General features: G+C 42.5%; 1 protein-coding gene across 8 annotated transcripts in view; it reads left to right on the top strand.

The window, feature by feature from the left end:
- Window positions 1-24,421, top strand: part of LTBP1 (latent transforming growth factor beta binding protein 1) — a 336,620-nt gene that overhangs the window by 159,907 nt on the left and 152,292 nt on the right. For all 8 annotated transcript variants that reach the window (XM_039530237.1, XM_039530240.1, XM_039530238.1 and 5 more), the window contains 2 exons: window positions 964-1,066; window positions 6,511-6,582. In XM_039530237.1, coding sequence (XP_039386171.1) covers window positions 964-1,066; window positions 6,511-6,582 — 175 coding nt within the window. The remainder of the gene's footprint in view (window positions 1-963; window positions 1,067-6,510; window positions 6,583-24,421) is intronic.

Genomic DNA, 24,421 nt, shown 5'->3' with positions numbered 1-24,421 from the left:
TTCGCTTGTAGAGATGACTCAGGGTGGCACAGGTTCCATGTTGCAGAATTGTTTTGCACCTAATTGATACTCTTCAGGTACACAGCAGGTGTACACAACTTTCTATATCCATTCTCTAGCCAGAAAATTCATTTTACTTGCCTTTGCCTTCCAAAATGAAAAATGTGAACAATCACGGAGGTTTATGCTTGGCAATTGCTAAAGTGTTAACATATTTACTAATAAAGGGTACTAATATAGGTCCGGTTTTCCTTATTCAAGACAAAACACCATTTGAAATAAATGAGAATTTTGCCTCAGTAAGGACTGCAAGACTGGCCCAATTGCTGGCATAATTAAAGAGTCACAAATAAAAATAGATAGGCATCACTTACTTTTTTGCCCAGTCATCTTATGTTAAATTCTCTTTCAGTTTACAAATACTAGAATCTTTCATATAATTTGACAGTTTCAGTAACTGGTCATAAACATTTGGTACAACTTGTAGTAGTAGGGGTATTTGTATTTTTCAAATGAAATAGGAAATGACATTTAAAAATCATGGTAATACTTTCTTGTCCCTTTTTTAAAAAGAATAATGGGAAAGGTATTTGAGATGATTTATATGCCTTTTTGAAAAATTGCAGGGACAGATTTTTATAAAGAAAAATTTAAGGCATTACTGCCAATGAAGAATTACTAGCTTGGAAATATACTCACTCTTTCAGTGACTGGTTTTTGTTCTGAAAATTAAAGGGGGAAAAATACCAATATAAAATGTTTTAAAACTGAATCTGCTCACCCCCACCAAGAGGGCTAGCTCAGTGCCAGTGCACTATTTAAGTTCCATTGAGGGCTTCAATGAGTCTTCAGTGGGCCTCTGCAGGTGGGTGAGTTTTTCCCAAGATGATTATGTAATATAGCAATATTCTAGAAGTGAGCATCTTACAGTAACACTAACCTGAATATTCTTAAATATTCCAGTGTGGTAAAGCACTCCCTGGCCTATCAAAGCAAGAAGACTGCTGTGGAACTGTGGGAACTTCCTGGGGCTTTAACAAATGTCACAAATGTCCCAAGAAGCCATGTAAGTGTGATTTCATTATTGTTTTCTGCATCAGTTCACTTGTTTGTGCTCTAAATACCTTTTCTTTCAGAGAAATGCTAACACTATATTTCAAAAGAACCCTATTATTTGATATAAGAAAGGTGATAGAAGGTGCACTCTGAGCTTCAGTGACGACAAAGTAAATTTTTTATTTTTCTCCTTCTCTTCCTAAGCTAGTGATGCGGCATTGTGTTTTCTCAATGTAGGGAGATAATGATATTGAATCATCTTGCATCACCTAGCTGGACTTATTTTTTTTTTAAGGTTTGCACAGAAATGTTAAATTATAGAGGCACCAGTTCCTACTTAAAGAAAATGCAATGACATCTTGAGACCTTGAATGAACTTTTGAGTTTTAATGCCAAAGCTTTCCAGGCTCTAAAATATTCGTTAAATTTTTAACTCTGTTGTTCGAATGCTGTCTATACAATTAGAGTACCATGAAGACTTTCCCAATATTTTTGCTACAACTTGACATAATAATATGTAAAATACTGAAAAATAGCTATTAAATGATTCTCATGAAAGGTAAACCTAATCCAGTGGTCCCCAACCTTTTCGTCTGGCGGGAGCCAAACAAAGGACCATGACAGCAGTGGAGCATCTGCCGAAATGCTGCTGAATTTGATGATGTCTCTTGTTGGCGGCAAGTGGTGTCATCGAGAGGCGCCGCCGCAGAAATTCGGCAGCATTTCGGCGGATGCTCCACCGCCGGTCAGGACGCGGGCGCATTTAGATGCCCCCGCGGGCGCCATGGCACCCACGGGCACCGCACTGGGGACCCCTGACCTAATCTATTGAAACATTTAATAATTTCAATAAGAAATAATTATACCTAGTTCTTAAATGGCTTTGGGGAGGAAAGACCTGGGGTGAAATCCTGGCCCCCTTGAACTCAATGGCAGTTTATTTTATCCGTGTCTCTAAGCACTTTACGAAGAAGGTATCCTTATCCCCATTTTGCAGATGTGGAAACTGACACAAAGAGAGGCCAAAGTGACTTGCCCAAGGTCATCCAGCTGGCCAGTGGCAATGCAGGGAATAAAATGCTGCTCTCTTGAGTCCTAGTCCAATACTATATTCCCTAGGCCACACTCCTTTCCCAATTATCAATGTGGGATACTTAACACAAGGAAATGTATTAATTGTTTTGTATGGTGCAGCATATCTTTATCCATGAATTTAGGGATGCATTTTTATATAAAAATTCTCAAAGGAAAAAACCTTGTGTCATATTGTGATTGGCCCTTTCACGGGCAGCACAAGGGCGCTGAGGGAGCAGTTTTGCCAGGAATCTTTTACAGCCCAGGAGGGGAATCTGCAAAAGTTATTACTGACTCAGTCTGCCCCATTGACTTATGAGGTAGTGTATTTTGTGTCCTGGAGTCCCCTAATCTTATGATTTGCTTCCACATAGGGCACTCATTGGGTGTCTTTAAGAACATAAGAACGGCCATACTGGGTCAGTCCAAAGGTCCATCTAGCCCAGTATCCTGTCTTCCGACAGTGGCCAATGCCAGGTGCCCCAGAGGGAATGAACAGAACAGGTAATCATCAAGTGATCTGTCACCCATTCTGGCAAACAGAGGCTAGGGACACCATCCCTGCCCATCCTGGCTAATAGCCGTTGATGGACCTATTCTCCATGAACTTACCTAGTTCTTTTTTGAACCTTGTTATAGTATGGCCTTCACAACATCCTCTGTCCAGGAGTTCCACAGGTTGACTGTGTGTTGTGTGAAAAAATACTTCCTTTTGTTTGTTTTATAACTGCTGCCTATTGATTTAATTTGGTGACCCCTAGTTTTTGTGTTATGAGAAGGAGTAAATAACACTTCCTTATTTACTTTCAGGCATATGTGCCAAATTGTGCTTCATAGTTGCATCAAAGCCTTAAATTTCTGTAGAACAAACTTTTCCAAAGAATAAATGTAACAGTTTATAATGGGATTTTATAAAAAATTATATTATACATATCTGAAGATCTGTATTGCACCAGATATTCTTATATTTTGATGATGAAGATAAGAATTTTTCAGTGGCTAAGAAGAATAGGCATAACCACGTAGTATGTAAGATTAAAGAGTTTACCATTGAAAAACGAGATAAAGCAACCAGATCATATATGTAAAAATAGAATAGCAGATATGAAATACTAGTATTTAAGTCTTCTCATTGGTATCATGATGCAAAAGGGTTGGTTTCTTTAACAGAGATATTGGAAGAGAAGGATACACACACACTTGTGATTTTGGCAATGTTTGTAAGCATGAAGAAATTACCCAAGTGAGTAATGGGTGTGGAGTTTGTAAATATATGATGTGTTTGTGTTCTTCATTCACACACCCACATCTACCTACACTCTTTCTGTAGATTTTTTTTTAAGCATTAAAATGCTGACTTGTTTCTTATAAAGCTGAGCAAACTGACTTATCCTAAAAACTGCCAATACAGTTTAGGAGAAAATCAAATAAACTGTTTGACATTTAAATTGTATCCATTTCTTCTGTTGACTCATTCACAGGATACAGATTCAGGCTCAGATTATTCCCATGTCGTTTTGACAGTTTTCCTTTGCTGAGTTGGTATTACTCTCCATACTGTAGTCATCTTGGAAGAAAATAGACTTTCCATGGCTTTCTCTTTTATGGTTTTGTGCTTCATGATTTTTACTTGAGACTGTAATATTTTTATAAAGGCCAGTTTTTGAGCAGGTTGGATATAGCATTTGGTTGTCTGCAAGACCCCAATTCAGCAAAAGCATTCAAGCATGTGCTTAAGTCACACTATTTTTATCCTCTTTTCTTTCCCTGTTCAATAAAGCACTAAAGCATGTGCTTAATTTTAGACCATTCTTAAATCCTGTTGACTTTAATGGATTTTTGCATGTACCTGAAGTTAAACACATACGTAAGTACTTTACTGAATCAGCAAAGCCCTACAATGTACATACACTTTGGCTTGAAACAGCTTTTGTGGATTGTATGCCCATAGGCTTAATAATAATGAAAAATATGAGCAGAAAATAGAAACAGGTTATATTTCAAAGGTTTTTGTTTTTTTTAACAAGAGAACCTTTGAATCAAACTGCACAGTGTTATATTACAAGTGGAAGCTGATGTCCATTCAGAATGCTTGTCAATAATTAGTACTTGCTAAATGAGTAAGAAAGAAATGTAGGACTTTATCCATCTCCCACATTGCTCAGCTATGAGCCAACCCAACATACCCCAAACTCCACTTCACCTGCGGGAAGCAGTAATGCTGAAAAAGTTTTGAGGGTCATGGTAAATAATCAGCTGAACATGAGTTCCCAATGTGATGCTGTGGTCAAAAGAACTAATACGATCCTGGGATACATACACAGGGGAATCTCAAGTAGGAATAGAGAAGAGGTTATTTTACCTCTGTATTTGATATTATGCAACCACTGCTGGAATACTATGTCCATCTTTGATGCCCACAATTCAGTAAGGATGTTGATAAATTGGAGAGGGTTCTGAGAAGAGAGATGAGAATGATTAAAGGGTTAGAAAACATGATTTATAATGATAAACTCAAGAAGCTCAATCTATTTAGCTTAACATAAAGAAGGTTAAGGGATGCTTCATTAAATCTGTAAGTATACGTAGGCTCTTCAGTTTAGCAGAGAAAGGTATAATATGATCCAATAGGTGGAAGTTGAATCTAGACACATTCGAACTGGAAATAAGGTGTAAATTGTTGACAGTGAGGTTAATTAACCATTGGAATAATTTACCAGGAGTCATGGTTAATTCTCCATCACTGACATTTTAAAATCAAGATTGGACGTTTTTCTAAAAGATCTACTCTAGGAATTATTTTTGGTAAATTCTGTGGCCTATGTTATACAGGTCAGATTAGGTGATCCCTTCTGGTCTTGGAATCTATGAAAATCCTTTTTTCTCTCAATGCTTAGTCTGTACTGTTAAAATAAATAATGATTTGGTTTTAAGAAGGCTGTTTTGTCCATGTATACCAGTGGTCACAGACTCCTGAATGGAAATAACTGCAGGTGCCAAGACTAGCTTGGTCCTGCTGGGTAAGCACGGTTGATATATACCGTACAGTAGCAAGGGCTTGGTCTAAGAGTGGGAGAATTACATAATTTCACCCCAGCATACTTAAAGGCAATAGATAAAGGCATGATACTTGCACCTGAAGTGGTGCAGTCAGAGAGACCAGGAAGGGGAAAGAGATGTAGCTAGCCCCATGACTGTGACAAATATCATTTCCAATTGTTTTCATTTAAATTTGAATAATAGCAGCCAGTTAAAGAGCAAAACTGCATATGTTTTAAACCCGTAACCCATGAAGAAACATATCTATTTCTGCTCAAAATATATCCAAAGAAGCTGCATCTGAGACTTATTATTATTATTAATTGGTATTGCCATAGTGCCAATTAAGATAATATTATTGTTACCAATTAATATAATGTTATTGTTCAGGATGAGACTTAGAAAATCAACATCACAATATATCTTGGAGGAAATAAACAATAAATAGAAACAAAACTATTAATTAGCTGACGACTTTCTAGTTTGGCTAAAGTGAATTCATTTTGTGGTGTTATCCTTTATAATTCACATTAGATAATCTATAATTAATAGCCAACAAATGACAGTCTTTTAAAACTCAAAAAGATTAAAAAGATAAAGCAGAAGTCTGTTTCCTTTCTTATAATTGTGGTTGCATTATTATAAAAATAAAATATCTGACTGCCTATATTTTTCCATGGATCTCAGATTTATTATAGTGGGAGCAGCAACAACTGCCATAGTTAAGGTTGCATTCAGGTTCCTATTCTAACTCTGATTTCACTAGCTTGAACGTTTCTAAAACAGTTGTCTTCCAGGCTGAAATTTTCCAGCATGGCCACTTCCTGAAAGTGATATTTTTATTTTCAGCAAGGATGATTCAGTCATTTTTGAAAATGAATAGAATGAATCAGAAAGTTTCCTAAGGGACTGTGCCAAGTCAGGGTGTGAAAGTCCTGGTGTGGGGCTTAGCATGCTATAGCAGTGTCCCTATGGGACGTTGCCATGTAGCAAGCTGGTGCACCGAGATTTATACCCTTGTCTTTTTATTGCAGTAACTTCCCATGTAGACAAGCCATAATATCAAAGAATTCCTGCCATTTTATGTTGTATTATCTGCAGAACAGTATTTGATGAATTAAAAATTGTAGTAATGCAAACACAGAAGGAGACAGTGTTCAGATTGCATGTACAACCTAAATTTTGGCATTTCCTGACTTTTAAGTGCTTAACTATGCGTCCTTAAAAATGTAAATGTAAATTTTTTTGATACAATTATATAGTAATTTGATTGTGATGCTCTCCATATAAATGTGTCATACATTGTAATAACTAACCAATAGTTTTCTTTTTTTTCCCCAGCTTACCCTGGATACACCCAAATGGTGGAATGCCCCCAAGGTTACAAGAGGATTAATGCTACCTTTTGTCAAGGTAAGATATTTGTCAACAATTAACTTCATTTGTTTTGAGTAAATCTTTTGGGCTAAATTAATCCCAGGTCTAGTTCCATTGATTGCAGTGGAGTTATGTGGATTAATTTGGCTTATTGATTGTGCTTGGGAGAAACTAGTGTAACTGAGTCCAAAATATTGGCAGCTGTCTAGCATCTTACTGAAAAGTAAACCGCTATTTGTACCCTTACCGGTCTTTTCTGACACACAAAGATGGTTTCATAAAATTTTACTTTGGTTGCTTTTTTATGAAAAGTATCAGGCTCAGACTTTTTCTTTTGCTGAAGGATGTTAAGTCTACCTTTCCTGAGACTTTTCTACAGATGCTACTGCAGCATGGGGGAAGAGGAGGGCAAAGGATTCCTTTCCCTAGTTACTCCTGATTTACACTGATGTGAGGGGAGAATCAGGCCCCATCATTCAAACAGCTCTTAAGTGTTTGTGTATATACTGTACACACAAACATAATGAACAGAAAATATAAATAGAAACCAAATTAGACAAAAGTGGTAACACAGGATAGCTTTCTAAAAGCCATTATTGGCATTGAGTTAAATCCTGACAGTGGCACAAAGCAAGACCCTACAGAAACCCAGAAGCTTTACTACAAGAACAATGGCCCCCAAACACAGGCTGCTCTGCTGAGCTAAGACTGGGCAGCTCAGCCAGTGGTGTCACCACCACAGCAGGCAGAGACATGACCTCAGACAGAAGCTCCCTTCCTATACTTCTGTATAGCCATGTACTCCTCTGTAGTGTGTGAACTACCACCCTATGGAGGCCTCTCCTCTGCCACATGGACAGGCTTTGAATTGAGCACTACTCTGCAGGTAGCTTTGCACTCTCCTGCAGGGCTCCATGTGCTCAGCCATGCCCTGGGATTCATGATCAAGCCTTTAATAAGGCAGATAAGTACATTCAAATTGGAAAGTTATTAAATAATTTGACCTTAATTGGATGTTTTCCATTTCCTAATTTGATATTTTAAATAGAATCTTCACTTTGATTTCTAGGTTTTCCAGTATTTGCATTTTTCTGAGAAAACTGTAACATTCTCATACAGGATTTTTGTTCTTGAGCTTTTCCTGATCCTTTCCTGGAGGTTCTTTTAACCTTAACGTCAGATTAAACAAGCTTTATTTTTTGCCTAAGAATTTGTTATTTAAGTCACAGTACAGTATACGTTTCTTCTGTCCACTGACAAATAATTACACGCTGTCAATATGAAGGTTTTTTAATTTGTGCTTAGTAGGTAACCAAAACTTGGCACTATTATACTGTTGACAAGTAATGTCCATGAGTCTGATCTCATTTATACCTGTTTTATATTTGTAACTCCACTGACTTTAATAGAGTTATTCCTGTGTTATGTTTAGGGCCTTATCAAATTCATGGATATGAAATTCCATAAATTCTGGTCTTCTGTGTGTTTTTACCCTATACTATACAAATTTCATGGGAGAGACCAACGTTTCTCAAATTGGGGGTCCTTACCCAAAAGGGAGTTGCAGGGGGGTCACAAGGTTTTTTTAGGAGAGGTTGCAGTATTGTCACCCTTACTTCTGCGCTGCCTTCAGAGCTGGACGGCTGGAGAATGGCGGCTGTTGGCTTTATCAGTGATAGTCAGTGAAACTAAACAGAACTTCCCTCCCTCTCATTTTGCACAGTACACACAGATACAGTGACTTACGTTGAAAGTTGGAAGCTTTTTGATTTAGCTATCTTCAATTTCTAAAATTTTGCATGGTCAAAATGGGCAGTTTGGGCATCTGAAAGGGTAAGTCTTTTGTTGGCTGTGCATAAAAGGAATTTTCACAGTGGATCCTGTTGCCCTTGGAATGGTGAACAAAAGGGCAGGAAAAGGAAGTAGATGTAGGGCATCATCTTGCAGGTGTGGTGCCATGCAATGGAACAGGGAAAGAAGCACAAAGAGAGAAAGAGCAGTTGTGAGCTATGGAACTCATTGGAGAAGAATGGGTAGGGAAGGAAGAGGAAAGGGAAGGGTCAACTATAGATCCTAGAACATGGTGTTGGCCTGTGGGCATAAGGGCCATCCATGAGTTGTTTCAATGGCATAGATATAAGAAGTTGCCAGGAAACACTTTGAGGGAAGAGAGGTTGAGGGGAGAGGAAACGGGATAATTGGTATCAAAAGACGCACGCAGGAATTTTAGGAGATTGAGGTCATTTTCCCGAACAGGAAAAAAAAAACAGTTCCTCACCTTTCTGTAACTATTATTCTTCAAGATGTGGTGTTCACATCCATTCCAGTCAGGTGTGCATGTGCTGCGTGTACGGTCATTGGAAACTTTTCCATTAGCAGCTACTCTCGGGTCGGATAGGGAGCACCCAGGAGTGGCGCCCTCATGGCACTCAATATATGACCCTGCCGACCCGTCCTCCCTTCAGTTCCTTCTTGTCAGCTACTATGACAGAGGGGAAGGAGGGTGGACATTGGAATGGACGTTACAACACATCTCAAAGAACAACAGTTACAAGAAGGTGAGTAACCATTTTTTCTTCTTCGAGTACTTGTTCATGTCAATTCCGATCAGGTGACTCCCAAGCTCTCCCTTGGGGGTGGGGTCGGAGTTAAGGAACCACTGATTGGAGAACTGCCCTGCCAAAAGCTGCGTCTTTTCTGGCATGCTGTGTGATGGCATAGTGGGTAGTAAATGTGTTCATGGGCAATCAGGTTGCCGCTCTGCAGATCTCCTGGATGGACACCTGGGCTAGGAAGGTGGTGGATGAGGCTTGAGCCGCATCAAGTGCGCTATAATAGGCGGAGCTGGAACCTTGGCGAGGTCATAGCAAGTATGGCTGCAGTCCGTGATCCATAACGAAATGCGCTATGAGGAGACCGGAAGCCCTTTCATCCGGTCTGCCACAGGTATAAATAGTTGGTTCGATTTCCTGAGAAGTTTTGTGTGCTCAGTGTAGAACGCTTGCGTTCTCCAGACGTCTAGTGAATTGGCATGCGGCTTGTGATAGAAGACTGGTAGAAAAATGTCTTGTCCAATGTGGAATTGTGATACCACCTTATGCAGGAAGGCTGGGTGAGGCCTGAGCTGTACCTTGTCCTTATAGGAGACTGGGGGGGGCGGGCGGGTCGAAGGTTAGTGATTTTAACTTGGACACCCTTCTGGCTGAAGTGATGGCAACGAGGAACACTACCTTCCATGAGAGACAGAGAAGGGAGCATGTAGCCAGTGGTTCAAATGGGGCTCCCATTAGTCTGGAGAGGACCAGATTGAGATCCCAAGCAGGTACAGGTGGTCAAGGATGTGGGTATAGTCTTTCCAAACCCGTTAGGAAATGGTCCACCATGGAGTTGGTGAATGCAAAGCTCCCTGACTCTCCTGGGTGAAACACCGAGATGGCCGCAAGGTGTATCCTGATGGATGATCCTGACAACGCTTGCTGTTTCAGATGTAGTAGGTGTTCCGGGATGAGTAGTATATATGTCTGAAGTGGAAATGTACAATGCTGGTCACACCCACACGAGAACCTTTTCCACTTAGCTGGTGGAAGGTTTCCTGCTGCCAAGCAACACCTCCATCTCCGAATCCGAGCATTGGGTTTAACCATGAAGCTTCCAAGCCATGAGATGAAGGGATTGGAAGTCTGGGTGAAGGAGGTCCTGTGTGATCAGATCTGGATAAAGCGGCAGTGCTATTGGAGTGTCCACCGACATCTCCAGAAGCATGGAGTACCAGTGTTGTGTGGCCACGCTGGGGCCAGCATGATCACATCTGCTTTGTCTCTGCGGACCTTGAGCAGCACCTTGTGAACAAGTGGGACCGGCGGGAAGGCGTACATGAGGTGGTCTCCCCCACCCCCAAGGTAGCAGGAACTCCGAGATGGAGTCCAGACTGTTGGAGAGATGGAGCAGAACATTGGACACTTCCTGTTGCTCCTGGTGGCAAATAGGTCCACCTGGGGAAAGTCCCACCTTTGAAAGACAGAATGTAAGATGTCTGGACAGACTCACCACTTGTGGTTGAGAAGCGACCTGCTGAGATGGTCTGCAATCTCGTTCTGCAGGCCTGGGAGATAGGACACATCCAGGTGAATAGAGTGGGCTATACAGAAATCCCAAAGCTGGAGAGCTTCCCGACAAAGTGGGGAGGAATGGGCTCCGCCCTGTTTGTTTATGTAAAACATGGCAGTGGTTTTGTCGGTCAACACTGCCATGCACTGACCTTGAAGTCTGTCGTGGAAGGTCTGGCAGGCTAGCCTCATAGCTCCTGAGGAACCTCCTCCACTGCCCCTAAGGCGAGGAGTGATTGCACCTTCTGGACAAGGAGTAGCTTGTGAGAAGGGTCCCTGAAGAGGGACGGGGAAGGGCGGTGGGAGGGAGGGAAGCAGCAGAATTTGAGAGAATATCCCACATTTATCGTGTGAAGGACCCAACGGTCATCTGTTATACGGGACTACGCAGGATAGAAGTGGGATAGACAGTTCAGAAAGCAGGGGAAAGGATCTGGTATAGTCTGGCATGCTGTCCTCGGGTGTCCCCTCAAAACCCTTGTTTGGATCCTGACTGTGGCTTAGTCGGGCCTTGGCCCTGGTTTGAGGACTGGTTAGATGGCCTACACCTATTGTTCCTGCCCATATGGTGGTAAGGGTCCTACCTTGGGCAGGGTTGCCTCTGCTGGGGTCTTCCACCTAGCCCTTCTTCCAGAGGTCTTCCTCTTGCCTTGCGCCCTATTGCCGATCCCTGCTGCAGGACTCACCACACTTTTTTTGTAGTAGTTGTTGCTACTGCACCTGGGCTTGCTCCCTTATAAATTATCTGCAGGCTTTTTTGTTGCTCACCCTGCCAGGTAAGCAAGGACTGTCTCTTCAAGTGGTGGGAATTCTAGAAGGTCTGCCAGATCTTCTGCATTTCCTCCTTCTGTTCAACCAGCCATTGTAATGTCTCCTCCCTCCCCGAGCCTACTAAATCTTTCCAGCAGCTTCCCACATCAAGTTCTCCATCTACATAGAAAAATGCAGGGTCCCGGACAAGCCTCGTTGTGTGACAGGCACCCTCTGCTCCCATTTTCTTTGCTCTCCCACAGGCTGCTCAGAGACCTTCCCAATGTACATACACTGTGTAGTTTATTTACAGTGCTTCACCACTCCACCTCTTACATTCTTATGTTATCATACTATTTACACAGTCATTCCATTTAACTACTTTGTCTCCCAAGGGATGGAGTGTGTGCTTTTATCCGGTCTCCTTGTTAATGGGCTAATTAGCTCATTAGATACCTGGCCCCAATCTAAACTAGTAATCAGGAATTCCTCTCCTTAATCAGGTCCTCCTTGTGGCCTAACTGGTTCAGTTGCTGATTCCCAGCACTCTGTCACCATACGAGGAGACTTTCTGGGACTACCCCTTTCTGAAAATGCTAGTGCCCATGTGTCATACGTGGTAGAAGGGACCAACACTTTGCCAGAGTGAACAATGCTGGAAATGTATTTTCAGAGCCCTTTCTACAGCCAAACAGCTCTCTGAAAATTGGTATCGTGTTCAGGGCAGCCAAGAGGAAGTGCACTTTTCTCCCAGAGAATACCCAACTCTCACTACTTCTTCGCGTGCTGTCCCTGTGGGTGCTCCACTCCAGGTGATGGTGCGTCCCAGTGCCATTGATCGGAGATCCTGGCTAGGCTTTGCGTGTACCCCAGCTGTCTTGCGGCTGTGGGAACGCTGGTCAGTGCGTGCACAGCCTGACCCCATTCAGCCCAAGGAGTTGAGATGCTAACCCTCTCAAGTCTCCTCCACGGCACTGGGCACAATGGCAATGTTGACCGATGCAGCACGGATCGTGCAACCGCCCCCAGCACTGGTGGCGGCTTCGTCAGTGCCAATGCCCGCAGCACTGACTTTGCATGCAGCACCTGTGAATGGCACCGCAAAGCACCATTTGGCGCAGATGAAATCAACGCATAAATCAAATGGTCACCACTCCACCTCAGCACTGATACCAGCACTACCACAATACCTGACATTACTGTTTCCTCGGTACCACACTGTCCTATCCTCGGCACCGTAGGGTCACCTTTTGGTACCCAACCAACCTCCCCTGTGGCATTGTCCCCTTCACAGATTTGGACAACGATGACCAGGGTGAAGATATCTTCTCTCCCCACCAATTTCCCCCATACTCTAGAAGGGAAGATGGGGAACAGCTCCGACCTAAGGACCGCCACACTCAGGTGTCCTGCCAGTGGTATGGACAACCATGGATGTACCCCTATGCCCTTCCCAATCCAATGGCCACCTTGGGAACCATGGGTAGTATATAGGTTACATTATTCTAGGACCTCCTCTGCATGAAGGGGAGATGTTTGCTCTTCACCCGCATCGCCCGCACCTGCTACTTCCGTGGCCCCTGTGGTTGAGATGCAGACAGAGAATCTGCCCCCTGCACACAGTCCCTGTTCCTCTCCACACAAGGCGATAATGCCACCTCCGCCCATGACAGCTGATGACCATAAGCAATTCCAGGACTTATTTAAATGAATTGCTACTAGCCAGGACGTCCCCCAAGAGGAGGTTCAGGAGAATCAGCACAAACTACTGGAGATACTCCAACCTTCCTCTACTTCTAAAATTGCTGTCCCAATTAACAAGGCAGTTCTCAAACCAGCAGAGGCAATATGGAAAACACCTGCCTCTGCACCTCCGGTATGCAAGAGGGCTGACAGAAAATATTTCGTACCCGCAAAGGGCATGAACTTTCTTTTTTTCACACCCACAGCCCAATTCTTTGGTTGTGGATGCAGCAAATCACAGAGCCAAACAATCCCAAAATCAGGCCATGCCAAAGGATAAGAGCACAAACGCCTAGACCTACTAGGCAGTAAGGTGTACACATCATCGACTCTGCAGTTCTGTATTGCGAATTACAGCGCCCTTCTAGCTAAATATGATTTTGACAATTACTGGAAACTGTTCGAATTCTCTGCTAACCTCCCGGAGGGTAAAAGGACTGAGCTCAGAACTGTGCTTATCGAAGGACAGCTAATATCTAGAATGGCGCTGCAGGCAGCTCTAGACATGGCCGACAAGGCAAACCACACTCCTGCCACGGCAATCATAATGAGAAGAGCCTCATGGCTCTTATCCTTGGGCATACCCAAAGAACTCCAGATGAAGGTAGAAGATCTACCTTTTGACAAAGACAAGCTGTTCTCTGCCAAAACAGACGAGACCCTTCACACTATGAAGGACTCTCACGCCACACTATGAACACTGGGCATATATATACCACCTCAAAAGAGGAAGAGGCACCAGCCCTACCAACACCCCAGGGAATCTCCCTACACCTGACCTCACTCCAGACCCTATGAGTCGGACAGACAAACAGGCCACCTCGACACCGACAACCACACCAACAACCCTTGGCACCTCAACCAACGATGTCAAAACCACAGTTTTGAAGCTTTGGTCGAGGGTTTGAATGACCTTCCCATCTTACCAGCTATAGAGTGCCCATTTGGCCACGGCCTACACCATTTCCATCATGCGTGGGAGCTGATCATACAAGACCGCTAGGTTTTAGAGATAATCTTATTGGGCTACTCCATCCCATTCACTACCCGACCCCTACCCAACCCACCTCCCCATCTCTCTTCAGGGATCCCTCCCATGAGCACCTTCTAAGGCAGGAGGTACAACACCTCCTCCTAGGAGCCATGGAACTGGTTCCCACTCATCACAGAAGGAGGGGATTCTATTCCCACTACTTTCCGACACAAAAGAAAAATGGAGGGTGGCGCCCAATATTAGACCTCAGAAAACTCAACAAATTCTTACGCCCTCAGAAATTCAAGATGGTCACTCTAGGCACCATAATACCAGCACTGGAACAAAGGGACTGGTTTTTATCCCTCGACCTACAAGACACATACTTACTTAACCATAAAACACCTAATACACAATGTTTTCCTATTCCCACTAGGCGAAGCCAAGATCTGTTTACAGCTGTTGGGACACATGGCCACCACCACATTTATAGTCAAGCACGCCAGACTACACACACGATGCCTCCAAGGCTGGTTGAACTCGGTGTATAAACCCACCAGACACAGTCTACACAAAGGCGTCATGCCACCTCGCCAGGTCTTACAATCCTTCTGGTGGTGGACCACCCCAGAAAACCTATGTGCAGGCATCCTGTTTCAAAAAAAGACATCATCAGTCATGATCATGACAGACGCCTCCCTCTTGGCATGAGGGGCCCACTTGGACCACCACACAAACACAAGGCAGGTGGTCACTATTTGAGACACACCTTCACATAAACTTACTAGAACTCACAGCAGTAAGGAATGCTTGCCTTCACTTCCTATTTGTCATAGGAAATCAAACAATTCAGGTAATGACGGACAATGTCGCGTGCATGTTCTACATCAACAGGCAGGGTTGGTGCCCAGTCCCCATTCTTTATGCAATGAGGCCATGAAACGTTGAAATTGGTGTATCCGACACCGGATCGACATCTCAGCTTCCAACCTTCTGGGATGCCAAAACATCATGGCAAACACACTAAGCAGACATTTTCCACTGGAACACGAATGGGACTTGAATCGTCCACCTCTGGGGGACCCCATCCATAGACCTGTTTGCCGCAGTGAAAAACCACAAATGCCCTCTATTTTGCTCTAGGGTGGGGATCGGATCTGGATCCCTAGGGAATGCTTTCTTCATCACCTGGAACGCAACACTCATGGATGCCTTCTCGCCCATACACTAATTCACCGAGTCCTATGCAAAATCAGGGACGACAATGCCAGAGTCATACTTATTGCATCAGCGTGGCCCAGAGAGACCTGGTACTCATACCTACTACACATGTCAGTCTGTCCCCCATGGTCTCTTCCGATGAGACCAGACCACCTGCTACAGGACAAGGGCTGGATCCTCCATCCACAACTGGAAAAGCTTGGATGCTCCGTGGTTCCGTTTACACAAGCTAACCGGTTCAGAGCAAGTCAAGCATGTGTTATTGAACAGCAGACGTGCCTCCACGTGTAACACCTAGCTGCAAAAATGGAAACATTTTTCCACATGGTGCTCAAACAGACAACTTACCCCCAGCAGCTTGCCTCTTTCCATGGTGCTGGATTACCTAGTAGAGCTCAAGAACTCAGGATTATCATTAAGTTCTCTCAAAATTCATCTTGCAGCAATTAACATCTTTCACGATGGACTCTCAGTGTTTTCACACCTGCTCACAAAATGTTTCCTTGCAGGACTTCACAACCTCTGAAACACATCCCCCTACCCCACCTGGGATCTGAACTTAGTCCTCCGTGGACTCGTGAGGACTCCCTTCAAATCCCTAGCTACTTGCTCATTACTATACATGTCAATGAAAGTAGCTTTCCTCATCGCAATCACTAGAAGGGTCAGCAAAATTATCGCTTTTTTTAAAGCGCTATATACTCTTTTTTTAAAGATAAGGTCATGCTGCGCCCCCACTCAAAGTTCCTTCCAAAGGTGGGATCTGCATTCCACCTCAGCCAACCCATACACCTTCCCAGATTCTACCCCAAGCCACATAAAACCCTACAAGAAGTTTCTTTACACACTCTTGACATCAGAAGGGCTATTGCATTCTACCTAGATAGAACAAGACCATTTCGAAAATCCTCCGGACTGTTTGTCTCAACAACAGAATGATCCAAAGGTGCAGCAATATCTAAACAACAATTTTCCAAATGGATATCAAATTGTATTCACACATGCTACCAAGCCCAGGCCATTGAATCCCCAACCGGGATCCGGTCCCACTGCACTGGAGCCATGGCAATATTGGTAGCATTCCTCCACAACACACCCATTGCGGAAATCTGTAAAGCTGCCACATGGGCTTCTGAGCATACCTTTACCAATCATTATGCTATCACACAAGACTGCAGGGTGGACGCCATACTTGGCCTCACTGCCCTATCCACCTCTACTACACTCGACAGTCCCAAGTCCCTCCTCCTTATGGGGTACTGCTCTACAGTCATCTGAAGTGGAGCACCCACAGGCACAGCACTTGAAGAAGAGAGGGTTACTCACCCTGTGCAGTAACTGAGGTTCTTCGAGATGTGTCCCCCTGTGGGTGCTCCACTACCCACCCTCCTTCCCTCTACATTGGAGTTCAGCATAAGGACTCCATGGTAGAGAAGGAACTGAGGAGGTTGGGCTGTGCATGCACTAACCAGCCTTCCAACATCTGTGAGACAGCTAGAGTGTGTGCACGACCCAGCCAGGCACTGCTACTGAAGATCTCCAATCAACGACACCGGGATGCACCGTCACCTGGAGTGGAGCACCCACAGGGGAACTCATCTTGAAGAACCTCAGTTACTGCACAGGATGAGTAACCCTCTCTTCCTTTGAAAATTCTGGCCTAACCATCTAAATACTTGGTCCTGCTAGTGAAGGCAGGGGGATGACCTTTCGGGGTCCCTTCCAGTTCTATGAGATAGGTATATCTCCATATATAATTAACATTTTGTTCTGCATTGTTTTTGCAGTCAAAAGTCTTCTCTGTTTACAAAGCCTGTGTGGTATTAGTGTGATTTATAACCAGACAGTGATTATTTCCTTTCAGCTGAGCGAACTAATGTAATGAAACAACTCCCTTTTTAATGTGTGTAAGGATAACAAAGAACCATCTGTGTGCACATTAATATGAACAGTTCAATATAATTGCTATCAAACTAGGTTTTTTCCCTCATCGGTGCAGTAATTATCTTTTCAATGGGATGATTTATTACATACACACACGTGAAGACCCTAAAGCTGCCATTAAACTCAAAAGACTGAACTTTATTAGAGTTTTATATTTTTGTTACAACACACATGCAACTCTAATTTCTGGTTGGATTTAGAATTGTATTTATTGTTTTGTCATTATGATAATGGCTTTCTTGGAAAAAATGAAATTGAATGAAAAAAACAGCTGGTGAAAGGTTGGGTTCTTTCTGTCAAGAGAAGAGCATGCTGTCAATAGAATTCTTTAAAAATTTTACCTTAAAGAACAGGAAAAAATACCTGGATATTTGTTGTTTTTCAGTGAAGTAGAAAGTTGATTATGCCCTGGCCCCAGTCCTGCAAACACTTACTCATGTGCTTAACTTTCAGCTAATGCACAGTCCCATTGATCTTAATCTATTTAGAGTTAAGTATATGTGTGAGCGTGCACAGAATAATTAATGGACCAAGTTCTACAATAATATGCACAATTCTGGACTTCAGGATTTGTCCCAATGATTTCAGGGGTGGTTACCCACAGGAATTTGTAGGCAGATTTTGCCCCACTCTCCCCTCTGCCTTCCCGTCAATGTTCTAATAAATGTATGCTTTCAATATATATTATTTTAAAGAGCGCCACTATTTTATAAGTACTTGTTCTATGGCAAGTATATCACATTGCTTAGTCATTAATTTAACAACTGTTTTTAACAGGTTCTTTTTCAATGCTCATCACTAAAAGGTCCATATTAACCATGGTGGTATCTACAGTACCAGAGTATTTTTCTATGTTTAAAATGGAAAATAACTTCTGTATCTCCAATACTGTTGTATGATAACTGTTACCAATTATTGTACTATTGTTTTTTTTTGTTGTTGTTGTTAAATATTGTAAAAGTTTCCTCAGTTACTGGATGGCCCAGATTACACAAATTATCACAAATACTTAGAATTGCATTCAGGCGCAAATTGGAAGCTAGTGCAGTATGTGACCTGATTTTCACAATGTACTAAATACTCACCCTCTGAAAATCAGGCTCCTTTAAGGTTTCTCAAGATGGGCACTCAAAAAATTGAGCACACAGAATCACTAGTCTCTTCTGAAAATTTTCACGCATAAGGTTTTCCTTTTAATGGTGGCTTTTGGCAGCTGAATTGAGGTCTGTCTTGTTTGTTATCTTGTCTGGTGTTAGCATGTTATTTTTTATTGTGTTTTAACAGATTTAAATTCATCTATAGGTTTTGACTGTGAATTCATGTTTTTGTAAACAAACACAAATAAATATATCCCCAGAAATAGGGTTGGGTTGTAGATTAAACATTGACTGCGTGTTTGAGAAATGTAACTCTATATATCTCTGCTACAGTAAATCCCATCTTGCTGGCATAGAAGGATTTGGGTTAATTTTTGCTGCTGTATTTGCTGATAGAGATCAACTATTCCTTAGAATGACAACTGAGACTGTTAATAAAAAATTCAATTATATTACAATACCTACATTAGCAACTACAGCTATTTTCTTTAATCCTGTCAGTGTATATTAAGTTTGCCAGCAGGATTGTTTTATTATTCAAGTAATCAAACATAATGGATGTAGTAAGATGCAAATAACATACATTTCATATAGTTGGGGAGATGAGAGAAATCAACAATCTTGCTGTGTCACGTGGGAATAATATTTTCAATTTCATTAGCATTTACAATCGTAATTGATGTTCCTACAGATGACAAAAAATAAGGGCCCGACTGTCAACCCTTACTAACATTTGGAGAAAACGTAAATGAATAGTCCCAGTATAGCCAAGTAAGTGCTCACTAACGTGACTAAGACTTCCACAAATGAGCCCTAAATGAAATATTCCACACTTAGTTAATTTATAGAATGAGTTGTCACATATGTTAGGTAATTTAATATATGCACACTTCTTTCAGGGCAATAACTTCTAAATAACATTTAACAATTGACTTATGAGTACCTTCTAATTAAGAAACTTCTAATTAAGAAACCTCTAAGAAATTATGAGGTACTTAGACAAATTCTAATCTTCATGTAACTGAACTAGAAGATTTATTTTTTTTTTAAAATCAACAAGCTAAAAGAGTTTAAATGTATGAGTCTATTATTGAGAAGTAAATAAAATGCTTTGTAGTAAATGTGAACATTTAATAAATAAACATTTTTCATTCAGCTTAATTGCTTGTTGAATTAAGTGCAGTAAATCCACTTCATGCCTGGAACCTTGTAGAAAGCAGGAGTGTTTGTGTCACCTGGCACGAAAAGTTTGCAACAGAGATTATAAAAATAGGACCACGATGCTTCTCAATTCCTTTCTGGCCACTGGCTATAAGTATCAGAGCCTTTGTTCCCTTGCCCTACAAGTGTCCTTCACTATTTTCTTTCCATAGTCTGGGATTTTTTCCATGTTTCTCTTTTATTTGCCAACTAGGATAATTACTGTTTAGAGTAGTTTGTTCTTAGTGCGCACTTCTGTTTGGAAAAACAACAAGAAGTCCGGTGGCACCTGAAAGACTAACAGATTTATTTGGGCTTAAGCTTTCGTGGATAAAAAAGTGGGTTTTTTATCCACGAAAGCTTATGCCCAAATAAATCTGTTAGTCTTTCAGGTGCCACCGGACTCCTCGTTGTTTTTGTGGATACAGACTAACACTCTGATCTTCTGTTTGGGGCTCAGTCCTAGCTTCAGATCAGTAAATGTTCTAGTCCCTCTCCTTTGGTTAGGGTTTTCACCCTGGAGCAGCATAGAATCATATGATCATAGAAATGTAGGGCTGGAAGGGACCTCGATAGATCGTCTAGTCCAGTCCCCTGCATTGAGGCAGCACTAAATATTATCTAGACCATCCCTGACAGGTGTTTGTTTAACCAGTTCTTAAAAACCTCCAGTGACGAAGATTCCACTACCTCCATAGGTAATTTGTTCCCGTGCTTAACTACCCTTACAGTTTGGAAGTATTTCCTAATGTCCAACGTAAATCTCCCTTGCTGCAGTTTAAGCTCATTACTTCTTGTCCACTCCTTAATGGATAAGGAGGACAATTTATTATGCTCCTCTTTATAACAACCTGTTACATACTTGAAGATTGTTACCATGTCCCTCCCGTCCCCCAGTCTTCTCTTCTCCAGATGAAACACATCCAATTTTTTCAATCTTTCCTTGCAGGTCATGTTTTCTAGACCTTTTATTGTTTTTGTTGCTCTCCTCTAGACTTCTTTCTAAAGTGGCTGTCAGAACTGGACACAATACTACAGCTACGGCCTTATCAGTGCTGTGTAGAGTGTAAGAGTTCCTTTTCATGTCTTGCTTACAGCACTCTTGCAAATGCATCCCAGAAAAATGTTTGCTTTTTTTTTACAACAGAGTTGCATTGTTGACTCATATTTAGTTTGTGATCCCACCGTTCGCTGCCAAACATGGAAAAATAATGGGCTTCATAAGATATGCCTCTGATGATACCAACATATTAGTATCCAGCTAGCATGTCAGGTTACTTGTACCGTTTGGGGGAAGGACTGTTTTCCAGAAAGTGTTTTGATTGTCCTATCTTAACTCCCAGGGCCTGATACAATGGGGCAGGTGTGCTTAACCTATGGTCTGTGGGCCATACACGGCCCACCAGAGCATTTCATAAGGCCCATGGCAGGGCTCAGGCTGTCAGCCCCACATGGTGGGTCTAGGACTGTCTGTGCCAATGGCAGGGCTCCCGGTATCAGCCCTGGTGGTGGGGCTCAGGCTGTCAGCTCTGGGCAGCTCTTTATTTTTGATTTGGGAGAGGGTTCTTTACAGTTTTTTTCCCCTGTTTTCTGTCATTCTGATACATGTTTTATGCACTGATTTCTTTGGTTTTTAAATTGACAATACCATAAATAGAAACAACCTATCTAAATACATATGAAACAAGCTGAACTTAAAATATAAATCCATACAGGTGACTTTAAATCTTTTTAAAATATGTAGAATCTGTTTGGCCCACACAAAGTTGTGCTTAGATTTATGTGACCCTTCTGTGTAATAAGGTTGGGCACCACTGCATAGGGAGACTCATGGAGGAGGCATTGGCAATGTATCAGCTCTGGACTTTCAATCTGTGTGCTTCTTGGTTTCACTGAGGGCTTCAGGTTCCAAGTCTAAGACCTTGTTCATTCCATACTGCATAGATCTGATGATGATCTCTGGTCCTTACAGACTAACCTATTCTGAGTCATTGGGAACTCTTTCAGAAGTTTGGAAAAAAGAGAAAGAGGCAGATGCAGGAGGATTCACCGATTTTTCAGTCAGAAATGGAGCTCTAAAGCAGAGAAAAATCATGTATTCAAAACTCATGAGCCAGGCCCCCCAAATTGTGAGGTTTTTTAAAATAATTTTTTAATTCTTTTATTTGCCTTCTGGTTTCTGCTCCTTTAAGAGTACATTTGCTTCATGTTTTCAAGTTTTCTTTGCAACTATGAGGGATAGAAGCTTACTTTTTTAAATTCTTATGCAGTCTCTTGATTGCAGCAGCTGGGGCTTTTTAAGAAGAGCACTAAATAACATGAAACTCGTGATAAAATCATAACAGTTGGCAACACTGCCATGGTGACATTTTAGTGGAGCAGTCCATGGAGTTGTAGAGTGCATCAGATTTGAAATCAAGGACTGAGAGGACTTCTTCTCTCCCGTAATCCTTAGTTCTGTTGGAGGGAGCATCTCTGGTTCTAGAATATCTCTCAGCGCCTCCTGGCACAAAGGTCACCTTGTTGGTTCCTTGTTTTTCCTTATAGTGGGGGGAGTTTTAGGTCTTTTCTTGCACCTGATTCAGTGTCAACTACTTGACTGATTCCCCTCGATCCCCTATTGCTCTTCCTTGGACTTGCTGTCCTTTGGAGGATCTAGTTTCCCCAGATCTGAGAGCCACTGAGCTTGCTTTCTGTTTCTCTAAGTTCCCTTTCAAGGACAGACATTTCTAGGAGCCTTCCTGGTATCTTAACTGTCACTGCCTAAGGCACTCGCATGTTTCCCTTTTATGCTCAATGGTCCATTTGGCTTCCCCAGTCCCAGTCTACAATTACTACCTGGAATGGCCCAGCCTTTGGTTTGGAAGCACATTTTGTCCAAGACAAAACTCACAAATTACTGTGTATTTTGGAATACCATCATAAAGGAAAAATTACACATCCAATAAATAAAGGCTTAGAATTTACCAGATGTTATGGCTTCCTCCTAGATCAATCCTTCCTGTGGCTTCATTGGGTACTAGTAAAGAAGTTTTAAATATTTTTTCCTCACATCCAAACCTTGGTTTGCTATTTGTCTGAGCTGCAGTGGTAGAGACCAAAGCTCAGTTTCCTGAGTAATGCTTTAAGATGCGGCCAGAAAAAAAAAATCAATAACTTGAAGAAAGCTTATTATAGCCCTAAGAATTGAGAACTACTAGCTAGTCCTCTCTTGGTTTATTTAAATATTTGAGAGAATATCTTCTTAACCAACTTCCACAAGAGATTTAGGCTCCATTTCAGCAAGCACTTACGCCTGCGTTTAAGTCTTATTGATGTCAGTGAGACTTAATAAAATGCTTAAAATTCAACACTTGTTGAAGTACTTCGCTGAATCAGGCAAATTATTTGATTCTGAAGGTCAAAGTATTTTGTGATATCCATTAAGCATCGTATGATGTTTCAGATTCTGAAACAAATGCAGTGCCACTTTCCTCTCTTAAGCCTGGTCTACACTAGGCGTTTAAATCGGTTTTAGGAGCGTAAAACCGATTTAACGCCACAACCGTCCACACTAGGAGGCACCTTATATCGATTTTAATGGCTCTTTAAACCGGTTTCTGTACTCCTCCCTAACGAGAGGAGTAGCGCTAGTATCGGTATTACCATATCGGATTAGGGTTAGTGTGGCTGCTGATCGACGGTATTGGCCTCCGGGCGGTATCCCACAGTGCACCACTGACCGCTCTGGACAGCAATCTGAACTCGGATGCAGTGGCCAGGTAGACAGGAAAAGCCCCGCGAACTTTTGAATATTTCCTGTTTGCCCAGCATGGAGCTCCGATCAGCACGTGTGGCGATGCAGTTAAAAATCAAAATAAAGAAAGAGCTCCCGCATGGACCATGCGGACGTGATCGCTGTAAGGGCAGGCAAATCTGTTCTATCAGTGCTCCGTTACAGAAGACGAAATTCAAAATCATTTTTTTAAAATCTCCAGACAGACGCCATAGCAGGGGCTCAGTGCACTGCTGCGTGACAAGCGTAACGGAAAGCCAAAGAATCAAATGGACGCTCATGGACTGGAGGACTCAAGCTATCCCACAGTTCCTGCAGTCTCCGAAAAGCATTTGCATTCTTGGCTGAGCTCCAAATGCTTCTAGGGTCAAACACCGTGTCCGCGGTGGGTCAGGGCATAGCTCGGCAATTTACGCACCGTGGCAATTTCAGCCACCCCCAGAAGTGAAAGGGAAAACAATCCTCTCTTGACTCTTTTACATGTCACCCTATCTTTACTGAATGCTGCAGATAGACGCGATGCTGCAGCACTGAACACCAACATCCTTGCTCCCCCCCCGCCATGGGTGGCTGATGGTACAATATGACTGGTACCCGTCCTCATCATCAGCCTATTGGCACATGGGGCAGTGCAAAAGGACTGGTAACCATGCCGACTAGCATCAGTTAGGTCAATCAAGGGCGCCTGGCCCTAATTTTTCCTGGCAGATGGTGCAGTATGGCTGATAACCATCGTCGTCATAGCAACAGGGGGCTGAGCTCCTTCAGCCCCCACCCTTCATGTGTAAAGAAAAGATTCAATTGCCCCTGGACTAGCAGAGGGATGCTGGGCTCCTCTCCTCCACACTCCTTACTGTCCTGTCTGGACTATCATAGCAGCTGGAGGCTGCCTTCCACTCATTTCTCACTAAGAAGTCACTGTGTCTTATTCCTGCATTCTTTATTACTTCATCACACAAGTGGGGGGACAATGCTACAGTAGCCCAGGAAGGCTGGGGGAAGAATGGAATCAACAGGTGGGGTTGTTGCAGGAGCACCCCCTGTGAATAGCATACAGCTCATAATT

The sequence above is a fragment of the Mauremys reevesii genome, linkage group 3 (genome assembly GCF_016161935.1).
Source record: "Mauremys reevesii isolate NIE-2019 linkage group 3, ASM1616193v1, whole genome shotgun sequence".
NCBI lineage: Eukaryota > Metazoa > Chordata > Testudines > Geoemydidae > Mauremys > Mauremys reevesii.
This window is presented reverse-complemented; position numbering and strand designations above follow the sequence as displayed.